Here is a 12546-nt window from a genome sequence, read left to right as displayed (position 1 = left end):
TTAATATATTTTTTTATTGATTTTTTTTTACAGAGAGGAAGGGAGAGGGATTGAGAGTTAGAAACATTGATCAGCCGCCTCCTGCACACCCCCTACTGGGAATGTGCCCACAACCAAGGTACATGCCCTTGACTGGAATCAAACCTGGGACCCTTCAATCCGCAGGCCGACGCGCTATCCACTGAGCCAAACCGGTTAGGGCCATAATCTCTGAATTTTTAAAGATATTTAGATGAATCATGAATCAAAAATTGCTTATCTTGTTCTTATTGTTCTGGTTCTTTATTATGAATGTCCTTAAGGACCATGCCAGTTTGCAGACTGATGCCTGGAGCTAGACAGTTGGGGAGGTTGAATGGTACCTGAGTGGCTCCTTCCTCCCTTCATTGAACAGATATTCAGAGTCTATGCTGTGCCAAACTCTGCTGAGTATTGGGGATACAATGGTGAGAGTGGAAATCAGGTGGGTCCTCGGATTTCATGGAGCTTCAGCTCTGCCATGGCATACCAAGTGGGGCTGTGTCTGCAGAGCATTTAAAACAATAAAAAACTGACTGAGAGTCAATCTGCATTTATTTTGTTAATCCTCACCCAAAGATATTTTCCACTGACTTTTACAGAAAGTGGAGGGGTGGGGGGGGGAGAAAGAGGTCCATGTGTCCCTGATACATGAATTGGCTGCCTCCCACACTTGCCCCGTTGGGGGTTGGAGCGGGGGGTGTCGAACTTGCAACCCAGATAGATGCCCTTGACTAGGAATCAAACCCAAGACTCTTCAGTGCACTGGCCTATGCTCCAACCATGAGCATACTGGCCAGGGCTAATCTGCATTTTATTATCACCAAGTGCCCATAATTCTAAACCATGTCAGTGACAAAATTCCCCTCCCCGAAGATCAAGTTGTTGGCCTAACTTGAGTCTAAATAATATATTTATAAGCTTTAAATCAGGATATTTTAATTACTTATACACTACTATAAATTATATTCTACAAGGAAGTTAATTCAGAGCACTCCTTAACTCAGCTCCTACCACATGCCAAGTCAGACAGAACTACACGAATTGGTTTTGAGACTAAGTCTAGAACAGTCTGGAATTGTTAAAGCTCTTTTCCTGACCACTTGTGTCTCCAGACCCTTTGGTACAACATATGTCTGTGTTTAAACAATAGATTCCAAATAAACAATGAAAGCACAGTGATTATGAAGCTGAAGAACCAGAACTTGAGTTGCTTCAATTCTCTCATTTCATGCAACCACTTAAAGCTTTTGCACTTAAAATTTAAAACAGTAAAACATGCCCTAGCCAGTTTGGCTCAGTGGATAGAGCATTGGCTTGTGGATTCCGGGTTTGATTCGGGTCAAGGGCATATGCCTGGGTTGTGGGCTCGATCCCCAGTGGGGAGTGTACAGGAGACAGCCGATAACTGATTCTCATCATTGATGTGTCCATCTCTCTTTCCCTCTCCCTTCCTCTCTAAAATCAATAAAAAACATATTTAAAAAATAAAACAGTAAAACAGAACAAACTGCAAAGTGTGGTAACTGCAAATTTTATTATTTAGTAAAATTTTATTATTATTATTTTAAAAATATATTTTATTGATTTTTTACAGAGAGGAAGGGAGAGAGATAGTTAGAAACATCAATGAGAGAGAAACATCAATCAGCTTCCTCCTGCACACCTCCTACTGGGGATGTGACCGCAACCAAGGTACATGCTCTTGACCGGAATCGAACCTGGGACCTTTCAGTCCGCAGGCCGATGCTCTATCCACTGAGCCAAACCGGTTTCGGCTAAAATTTTATTATTTAGTAAAATTTTTAGATATAAGTAATATATTTAATATTGAAATTGAGTCTTATTTTTAAAGTATTTTCTTGCTTGTTTTAAAATGTCTTTTTAATTTTTTTTTTTAAGAGAGAGAGAAGAAAGGAGAGGGAGAGAAAGAAACATCAAAAACATCAATCAGCCGAAACCGGTTTGGCTCAGTGGATGGAGCGTCGGCCTGCGGACTGAGGGGTCCCGGGTTCGATTCCGGTCAAGGGCATATGCCTGGGTTGCGGGCACTTCCCCGGTGGGGGATGTGCGGGGGGCAGCTGATCGATGTTTCTCTCTCATCGATGTTTCTAACTCTCTATCTCTCTCCCTTCCTCTCTGTAAAAAATCAATAAAATATATTAAAAAAAAAAAAAAACATCAATCAATTTGCTGCTCCCTGCATGCCCTGCACTGGGGATTAGAGTCCACAAACCCGATCATGTGCCCTGGGTTCTCTTGGAGCCTGGGTTCAACCAACTGAGCCACACTGGCTGGGCTGTTTTCTTGTTTTTAAACTGTAATGTGATTAATGTAATGTCATTATTGCAACAAACTGCTATATAGATATGTTTTTATTTTTTCAAAGAAATATATTAATGGAACAGCATATTATTGATTCAACACTCTTTTCCTCTTTTGTATTATACTAGTTATTTTTACTGATGATTACATACAGAAAGTTCAATAAAAGAATATTTTCACTGTCTGCATTTCTTTTCTTGAGATTATTATTAGTGTTATTCATTGCATTTCATGACTATTATTGAAAATAATGTTACTTAGAGGAGGTGAGTGTTTGAAAATGATTTGTTCCGAGTGACAAATAAGCTAGGTAGGCCACTCATGCACTGAAGAAAAGGAACGGAATTAGGAGAGCTATGAGGAGGCAGGCAGAGGTGGAGATGCTGGAAAGGGTGGGAGAAGGGATTTTACAGCATCTGTGTGGGGACTCAGTGGCCTCACTGAATGGAAGCCGGCTCAAAACAGAGAAAGTGGGGGAGCAGAAGTCGACCAAGCTTATCCTGGTGGGCCAGGTAAGTCTGCTGTTTATCTTGAGAGTAATGGGGACACTATTGAAGGGTGTTAGGAAGGCAAGAGACATAATCAAATCTGTGACTACAAGTCCTATCACTCTGGCTGCAGGGAGGAGACCTGGTAGGTTTAGGGACGAGAAAAGGAGGCTGGGCAGGTGCCCAGATGAGAGATGATGGTGGCAAGAACCTCATCATCTATCTACTACAGTCTGGACTGAACAGCTCAGTGGTGAGCCCAGCCTTGAACTCCTGTGGCCTGTAAGGTTTAGACTCTGGGCACCCATTTGAAAGGACTTGGGGTAATCTGTGTGTAAGGACAACCACAGTTCAGTGGCAGACTGCAGTTTGGGGTTTTCTTTTCCAAAACTGTACTTCCTTCTCTGGGCTTCTATAGGAATCTGAGTGCACTCATCATAGAACACTGACTTTGATCCATTCAATAAATGGGTATTGAGCACCCACTGTGTGCCAGGGGATCTCCTAGGGATAAAGCAGTAATCAAAGACAAACATCTCTGCTTCTTGGAGCTGACATTCTGGTGTAGAGGAGAAGTCAAAAAACAAGAAAACAAGTAACATAACTGCAGATGTGGTAGATGTTATGAAGAAGAGAGGAAGGGTGGCGAAAGGGAAGAAAGCAACCAAAGCAAGGACCCTTGATAATACCAAACTTGGGACAGGATGTGGATGAATGGGGTTTCTTGTATGTTGTTGGTGGGAAAGTAAATTGGTACAACTTGGAAGTTTGGCATTACCTTGTAAAAGTTAGCAATCGTATGTCTTCAGATGTGCAACCAATACTTTCCATGATATACGTGGGAGAACTTCCTGCCCTTGAGCACCAGGATTGTTAACAGTAACACTCTTCATAAGAGCAAAAATCTGGCAATAATTCAAATGTCTGTGGACAGGAGAATGGATAGGAAAATTGTGTATATCCCACAGTAGGAAAATGAATGTACCCCACACAGGTGTGATAATGTAGATGAATTTTAGCACTATAATAATGAGAGTGAAAGTAAATACCAGAATATTGCATAGAGCATACTTTGGTAAAGCTAGAGAATATATTTGTAAGAAAAACATTTTTAAAAAGTAAGAAGAGAAAGGAGACCACATAGAGAGCGGTCAGGGCAGGCCTCTCTGGACAGTCCTATTTATTTTATTTTTTTTTTTTTAAATATATTTTATTGATTTTTTACAGAGAGGAAGGGAGAGGGCTAGAGAGTTAGAAACATTGATGAGAGAGAAACATCGATCAGCTGCCTCCTGCACACTCCCCACCGGGGATGTGCCCGCAACCAAGGCACATGCCCTTGACCGGAATCAAACCCGGGACCCTTGAGTCCGCAGGCCGACGCTCCATCCACTGAGCCAAACCGATCAGGGCTGGACAGTCCTATTTAAATTGAAGCTACAATGAGATGGTCCAGCCATGTGGGGATAGGAATGAAAATTTTTCTGGGCAGAGGAGACAGTGTGTACAAAGGCCATACAGTGGGCCCAAGCCTCCTGTCTTTGAGGAACATCCAGGAGGCCAGTACGCTTGTAAATAATAATAATAATAATAATAATAATAATAACAACAACAACAACAACAGCAGCAGCAGCAACAGGACCAGAGTAAGACATTTGAGCAGCGCTGTGCATTTAAAAGATGGCTGTATCCATCATGTAATTTAAAAATAAAATTAATATTAAATGGAAAAAGTGGAAAAGTGTTAGAAAAAAATTTAAAGCCTTTCTTTTCCCCATGACCACTCTGATACCTTTACTTGGGGTCAGGCAGGAATGTGTTTGTGTTTACATCCATTATCCCACTTAATTTGTAAAACAACCTTATGAGAAACTGCTTTTTCCCCATTTTAAGATAAGTAAAGGAGGTACGAAGATATGAATACAGTAATTCTGACTCCATCGAGCACTGAACCGGCCAGGCTGCTGTTGTGAATGTTCAAACTCGGGAATAGAATGACTTCATCGTCATCCAGTAAGTCGGCGAAGGAAGCATTTGGTAGAGAGCAGGCCCTGCTCCTTTGGAGTGTCCTGTGCCTTTAAGAGTCACCCCCTCCCGCCCGCGATGCTCCAATTTCCCTCCAGGGCACCCAGAGCATCACCCCGCCCCCCGCTTCGGCGTAGCAACCCCTCCTCCACGCCCCACACCCTCGGGCTGGGCTCTCAGCCCCAACCCGCCGAGTGGAGGGTGAGGTCTGCGGCCAGAGACAAGTTCCCTCCGCTCGGACGGGGCCCACCCACTGCGCCCCAGCAGAATGTCATTTTAGAGCCCCTAATTCCCATCCCTTCCAGCAACCGATTCCGAGGGGCTGGGCCTCAACGCCTTTTCTCCTCGCCCTGGTGCGGGTCGCGGTGAAGGTGACCTCCCCCGGGGTGAGCACACACCCCGCAGTGCCCGCGCGGGCTCACACGTGGTGAGCGGGGAGCGCGCAGCCCCTCCCCGCCACGCGCCTCGAGCGTGCGTCCCCGACACGCCCCTCGGCCTGGCGCCGCCCCTGTGCACGCGCTCGCCACTCCGGACCTCGGAGGTGCGTCGCGCCCTTATCCCGCAGCACAAGGGCTGCGGTGTGTGCTGCGACCCGGTGACAGGGCACCCACACATCCTCGAACCTCGCCCGAGGACTGTGAAAAGCGGAAAGCCCGCCTGCTCAGGGTTTGGCTGGTAGGCGAGGTGCCCGGGCCCTTGTGCGCTGAGCAGGAAAGAGCTGGCACCGCGAGCCTAGGTTTGCAGCCCTAGTCCACACATTCTCAGTGTTTCGTACATTGAGTGAGCGTAATATTCCTTCTTTCTCAGATCTACTGGCGCCTCGCGCAAGATAAGAAATATGAAAGGGCTCCTTGGGTCCAAAAGCATTCGTTGAGCCCGAGTGGCTGGACCCTGTCTGTACTGGCAGGGACTACATCTATGGCACGATGAGTCTGTCCCCTTAAGGAGCTTTTCTGAGCCTGGCTCCCCAACATTCTGTTCTGGGATGGTCCGAAGACACACCCCGAAAGAGGAGAGGGCGGAGGTCCCACCTGGCAGCAGGTGTCCTCGAATAAACTAAAATTTCAAAGGCATGGCGGGGCGGGTACCAGCTTTCGGAGCCAGAGGGGAAGCATGATCGGCGCCCCCCGCCCCCTCACCCGCTCCAGCCCCCAATCTAAGAAAAGAAACCGATCTCATCCGACACCCCCAATCCCAGACGCGAGACCGCCCCGCCCCGCCCCGCACTGGCAGCCAGCGATTGGGAGATGCAAATACCGGGTTCTCTGCCCAGCAACGGGTGACGCGCCGCCCGAGCGCGAGGCGTGGCCCGGCCGCAGCCCAAGCGGGCACCTCGGTGTTTACACGGGGCGGCCCCGCGCGCGCCGCAGCGGCCCGCAGACGGCGAGGGGGAGGGGCGGTGCGCGCGCCGGCGGGGCCGCGCGGGGAGAAAGACACTGGAAGGCGGCGGGGCGGGGAGCGGCGCGCGCGGGCCGCGGCTGAGCAGGAGGCTGCTAGGAGAGCCTGCGGGGGCCCGGGGGGTACCATTCCTCCGCCCCCGCAAAACAATGTGTAGCGTGCAGCGGGACGCAACTTGCGGGGGGCGGCGGGGGCGCGCCGAACCCGCCTGAGACTGAGCCGCTGACCTCCCCCCGCCGTCCGTTGGGCCGGAGCGCCCAGCTCCTCGCTCCTCAGCTCGCGGGGGCCGGGCCGAGTTGTGGGGCGGGGCCGCCCCTCCGTCGCTGCTGCCTCCTCCCCCACCTCAGCCGCGGAGGATGCGGACGGCCCCCGGCGGCGTCTAGCGGCCCCGGGCCCAGGCGCGATGGTGCAGCAGCGGGGTACGCGGGCCAAGCGGGACGGCGGGCCGCCGCCCCCGGGGCCCGGGCCGGCCGAAGAGGGGGCGCGTGAGCCCGGCTGGTGCAAGACCCCGAGCGGGCACATTAAGAGACCGATGAACGCGTTCATGGTGTGGTCACAACACGAGCGGCGGAAGATCATGCACCAGTGGCCCGACATGCACAACGCCGAGATCTCCAAGCGCCTGGGCCGCCGCTGGCAGCTGCTGCAGGACTCGGAGAAGATCCCGTTCGTGCGGGAGGCGGAGCGGCTGCGCCTCAAGCACATGGCGGATTACCCGGACTACAAGTACCGGCCGCGCAAAAAGAGCAAGGGGGCGCCAGCCAAGGCGCGGCCCCGCCCCCCCGGCGGCGGTGGCGGCGGCGGCAGCCGGCTCAAGTCCGGGCCGCAGCTGCCTGGCCGCGGGAGCCGCCGAGCGGCGGGAGGGCCTTTGGGGGGCGGCGCGGCGGCGCCCGAGGACGACGAAGAGGACGACGACGAGGAGCTGCTGGAAGTGCGCCTGGTGGAGACCCCCGGGCGGGAGCTGTGGAAGATGGTCCCGGCGGGGCGGGCTGCCCGGGGACCAGCGGAGCGCGCCCAGGGGCCGTCGGGCGAGGGGGCGGCTGTCACCACCGCCTCCCCGAATCCGTCGGAGGACGAGGAGCCGGAGGAAGAGGAGGAGGAGGCCACGGCGGCGGCGGCGGAGGATGGCGAGGAAGAGACGGTGGCCTCGGGAGAGGAGACGCTGGGCTTTCTGTCCAAACTGCCCCCGTGCCCAGCCGGCCTGGACTGCAGCGCCCTCGACCGCGACCCGGACCTGCAGCCTCCCTCGGGCACGTCGCACTTCGAGTTCCCGGACTACTGCACCCCCGAGGTCACCGAGATGATCGCGGGGGACTGGCGCCCGTCTAGCATCGCCGACCTGGTTTTCACCTACTGAGCCCACCGTCAGCGGGGCGCGCAAGCCCCCAAACCAGCTGTTTACATACAGGAATCAGGTATTGGGGCCCCTCGGAGGCCGAGGCTGGCACCCCAACTCCCACGCAGCCTCCCCCCTCCTAGACGTGCCCATCCCCCTCGAATCCAGACATGCCCCTCCCCCGCAGACACACCCCAGGAGAGCCCAACCCCCACCCTCCCCCTGACACCCAAGCCCCTCCCCGTCCTGCCCCCTCCTGCACAGCCACCAGCAGCCAGCCCCCCTCCGACACACCTCCCGTCCTTGCCTGCAAACCTGTGCCCCTCCCCCACTATGCACTTGCCCTTCCTCGAGGCCGGAGGACACGCCCCTGCCCTTGCTCTGGGATCCCTCCGCCTTCGCCCAGCCCGCCTCCTCCCTCGTCGGAGGGGGCGCTGGGGCCCGGCGGCCCCGCGCGCTTCTCCCAGGCCCCTCCCCTCCCACGGCGGGGGGAGGGGCGCGCTCCTGGTGCTCCGGGAGCGCTGGGCCCGCCCCCTTCTCGCGCATGCTTAGTGCTTCTTGGAGGAGGGGGCTGGTCCCTCTGTCCAGCGCTGGGGAGGAGCGGGGTGGGTGTGGAGCCATCCTGAGAAATATTCTGATTCGGGAGCTGCGGCTCCCTTTCAACCCGACGGGGCGTCACTGCCTTAATAGGGAGGAGCACTCAGGAGGGGAGGAAGGGCCTAGCCCTAGCTGGTCCGAAGGTGTTGGTTTGGAACTTGGAACTGCCCCAAGGGGCATAACCCCCTTTTGCTTACGGGGTCGCCCAGACCCACATGCAAGCCCCCCACCCCCTCCACACACACACACCGACTGCGTGAATGCCTCTATAGCCGTTTCCAGAAACCTCTTTCATTCTCCCACCTGGGAATTGGGGGTAGGGTCTTTTCCTGGAAATGCACCAGGAGACAAAAGGGGCCACCTACCAAGAAAACTCAGAACCACGACACAGGCCAGGCTGTGTGGGGACAGGGTCCCTGCTGCTCCCCTCCTCCCCCGGAAGTGCCCTGTCACTCCAGGGCAGTCCCAGCTGGGCTGCTCCTCAAGCCCACAGCCCCATTCAGTCACCCTAGCTCCTCGGTGCCCGCAGCGATCCTGTTCAGTGGGAGAAACCGAGGCACGAAGCTACTAGGGGTTGAGACAGGCATGATAGCAGACGGAGTGGCAAGAAGAGCCTCGTGTTAAAGCAGCTGACTTGAGAGAGTCCATCGACTGGACCAGTGAGACTGAAGGGCGGGCAGAGCAGTGCAGGTGTGCCCTGTGCGCCTCAGTTTCTCCATGAAAAATAGGGATAGAGCTGCTGCAGGAGGAAGTTGTGTCCAGGTTCGGGTGCCTTCGGGACCCTGCCCCTGATGTTACCCCCATACTCCAATTCTTGGCTCAAGCCCCGCCCCTCCGGCCTCCCCCGACCCCCCTTGCCCTCACTACCTGTATCTCACCGGCGTGTGTTCACCCTCCCAGGTGCGCGCACACACTCATTCACACACACAAATCTCAGGAACAAACGGTCCCAGAGTCCTCCGGGACCCCTGCCCAGGGTCTCTGCTGGTCTCTGCCCCACGCGTTCCCGTCGCTGACAAAGCCACCAGCTGCCTCCTTTACGCTTGGTGCTCCGGCTCTGGGCCTTTTCTCGCGCTCTCTCTCTCTTTCTCTTTCTCTCTTTTTTTAAGTAAAACAACAACAAAAAGACAATGAAAAAACCCAGAAAACGTCATGTGAGTGAAGAGATGTCATTGTCTGTGGTCTTGGAGAACTAGTCTAGTAGCTGAAGGGAGGGATCCCTCCCACCTGGGGCACTGGCACCCACAGCAGGATTGATGCCAGTCTGATGCCAGGACTGAATAAAGTGTATTTGCCCCTACCTCGCCCTGTGGTTCTACATGTCTGTGCCTTTCCTCAACCCTTCCCAAACAATCTGCCAGATTTAAGTCTTTTGTTAGCGCCATTCAGGAAGAGCTGGGGGGTTCCAGGGCAAGGCACCTGGCCCATGCAGCCTCTGTCTCCCTCTATCTCAGGATGCCCTGGGCTTCGTTAAGGATGGCAAACTCATTCCTGCAGGGGCCAGGCAGGTAACATAAATGAATGGGAGTCTGGGTGGACATTGGCTTCATGACCCACTGCGGGGAGAGGGGGTTGCTCACCTGTCAGTTGTGACCCTGTGGGACTGCAGCCCACAGTGGCCAGGTGGCTAGATTTTTCAAGAGAAAGTGGAAAGAGTCTATTTCTATGATCATCTCAATTTCAAAATGAAAGCCAACTCAGATATTTTTAAATCCTTGTGGAGCAAATGAAATGTGTGAGACACACCTGGTCCAAGGGGGGGCAATTTGACCCTGATCTTAATGAGGATTAAGAAGCAGTGCTGGGCTCAAAGCCTAGCTCCATTACCTGTGTGACCTTGAGCAAGTTCACTTGACCCTGACTCTTCTTTCCATATGTGTAATATGGGGATGATAGGAGAACCTGCTTCATAGGGTGAAATGGAGTTCGAAGTGAGTCGCATTTAACACGGTGCTCCAGAAACTGTATTACTCCCTTGTCCAGAGGAGGAAACAGGGTCAGAGTGGCGAAGAGCAACCAAGATCAGAGACGGGGCTCCAAATCTTGGGTCTGTCTCTGTATTACTTCAGGGCGCTACCTCTCCCCATGTGAAACTGCACATGGCTCAGAGCCTAGAGTGGTGGTGTTGGTCCCAGTGCTGGCACATAATCGGCCCAAAGCATAAATTTATTAAATGAGTAAAGAAAAGCAGCAAGCACCAATGATTCCTACCCTTGAGATTCTCACCATGTGTTTTGGAAACTGAGACCAAGGCTTTCAAAATTCTTTTGTCCCCGGACACCCCTGCACCCCTCCACCAGATCCTGTGAATTCCTAAGGTTGGACAAAGCCTGTTTCCCCAGTAAGAACCAAGGCTGTGTGCAGACCTCATTTAGAGAGGGTATGCGAGGCTGGGATACCCTTAGGTGATTTAAAGGGGGACTAGGGCACAGTTTGGGAGGGCTGGGTGTGTACAGGAAGGTGGTCTGGGGCAGTGCAGAAATGACAGCGACAGTTTCTCGGCTTCCCTAGTTGGAAACGATACCCCGCCCCCCAAGTGCTATAAGAAAGAGCTAAGGACTGTGGAAGACAGATGCGTGTTCCCCATAACCCCTTTCAAGGAAGGACTTCCCCAGCTGCGGGAAGTCTGGTCAGTGGAGAGCCTCTCCGCCAGCTCTTTGAGGGTCCGCTCCAGTTGCAGAGCGCCATTCACCCAGGGCTGCTGTGTGGTGTCTGAGTGAGATCAGGAGTGACTGCCTGGCCTTCTCGGTTCAGGGTGGGACAGACTCCGGCAGACAGTACTGTGCTGCCCCTCCCCCCCACACTCCCCCAAGGCCCCTCCAGGGTGGGGGAGGCTTTGCCAGGCCTGCAGGGCCATTTGACTTCCTATACCCAATCCTGCTTCCTCCCTTTTCTTTTCACAGGTGCTTATCCCTAATAAATATTTTGCACCCCAAACTCAGGCTCTGTGTCTGTTTCTGGAGAACCCAGTCTGCAATGGAGGATGCGAGGGGCTGGACAAAGGGCCTTGGGTAGCTAACTCAGCAACCCTGGCCTGGCACCTCTGATCCCGCCACCCCCTGCGATTGGTGTCAGGAGGAGTCTATTCACCCACCCACACGGCCCCAACCTTAGGGTCGTACCCTTTCCAGTAGGCATCCCATAGACATTCCAGCGTCAGCCACAAGGCACTCCGGAGCCCTCTGCTGATGTCACTCTCACGTGAAGTGCCTCCTGGTCGAAGCTGCGGAAGGGCGGTCCTCAGTCTGTGTTTGCCCTTCCGAGTCCTCAGGGAGGAGGCGGGGGTGGGGTGGGGGCGGGGAGGGTAAATGCCTGGCTGTTTCCCGTGCCAGAGCGTCAGCCTTGGCCCAGGCTCTTTCCCTCTGCGGGCCTTGGTTTCCGCATATGTAAAGTGGAGGAGATGGGTTAGGAATCGAGGAGAGACCATTTATTATTTGGTTCCTTCCATTTCAGAAGGAAATGGATTCTGACCTGAGAAAGGTGGGGAGATCTGCTTGTGTGGACTCTGGGGACACCTAGTGGCTGAACCGAGTAGGACGCGGTTGGGGCTGGGGCTGGGGGTGTGTCCTTCTCCAAGCTCACTGCATTCGTGCAGTCATTGACTCCACAGTCAGGTCCCTTGCCTGGGTTCTTTGAGCCATCTTGGTTCCAAGGCGTAAAGACACGTACACGCTGATCTGTTGGTTCTCTATTGCTACATAACGAACTGCCGAAATTGAGCAGCTTAAAACCACGTGTTTATTGTTTCACAGGAGGCCAGGTATGCCCCAGCTCGGCCCTCTGCTCAGGATCTCACCAGGCTGCAGTGAAGGTGTTGGCTGCGCTGCATTCCTTTCCGGAGCTCAGCATTCCCTCCAAATTCACGTGGTGGTGGGCAGAATCCAGGTCCTTGTGTTTAAGAATCGGGTCCCTGTCTTCTTCCTGGCTGTCACCTGGGGCCACGCTTGATTCCCGAGAGCTGGTGCTCTGTTCCTTTCTTCACAGGCCTTCTCCCAGCACGGCAGCTTATTCGTCAAGGTCAGCAGGAGAACCTTTCTCCGCTTCCAGCCACTGGACTCAGGAAGGCTCTATTTTTAAGGACGTGCTTGATCCAATCACACTACCGAGGAAAATCGCCCTTTTGATTAATTAAAAATCAACCGATCTGGGACCTGAGGCACATCGGCAAAATCCCTTCACCTTTGCCGTTTTAACCTAATCACACGACTGACAGTCATGATGCGCACTAGTCCGGCCCACACTGGGGAAGAGCTTACGTCAGGCATGCCCAGCAGGGGGCGGGCATCTTGGGGGCCATCTTAGAATTGTGCTTATCTCAACTGTGGGTTCTCAGGGGTGTCTCCATCCCAACATTTCCAG

The 12546-nt window shown here is 53.6% G+C and overlaps 1 protein-coding gene across 1 annotated transcript; it reads left to right on the top strand.

The window, feature by feature from the left end:
• Window positions 1–6657: 6657 nt before the first annotated feature.
• Window positions 6658–11115, top strand: SOX12 (SRY-box transcription factor 12; the record flags this gene model as incomplete). Its single annotated transcript, XM_081098017.1, has 1 exon — window positions 6658–11115. One exon carries the CDS (start codon window positions 6658–6660, stop codon window positions 7609–7611), a length of 954 nt encoding a protein of 317 aa, XP_080954143.1. The 3' UTR covers window positions 7612–11115.
• Between the last annotated feature and the right edge of the window lie 1431 nt (window positions 11116–12546).

The sequence above is a fragment of the Myotis nattereri genome (assembly GCF_964212035.1).
Source record: "Myotis nattereri genome assembly, chromosome: 8".
In the NCBI taxonomy this organism is placed as follows: Eukaryota; Metazoa; Chordata; class Mammalia; order Chiroptera; family Vespertilionidae; genus Myotis; species Myotis nattereri.
The sequence above is the reverse complement of the archived record's forward strand: the minus strand, read 5'-3'. Positions and strand labels throughout refer to the sequence as shown.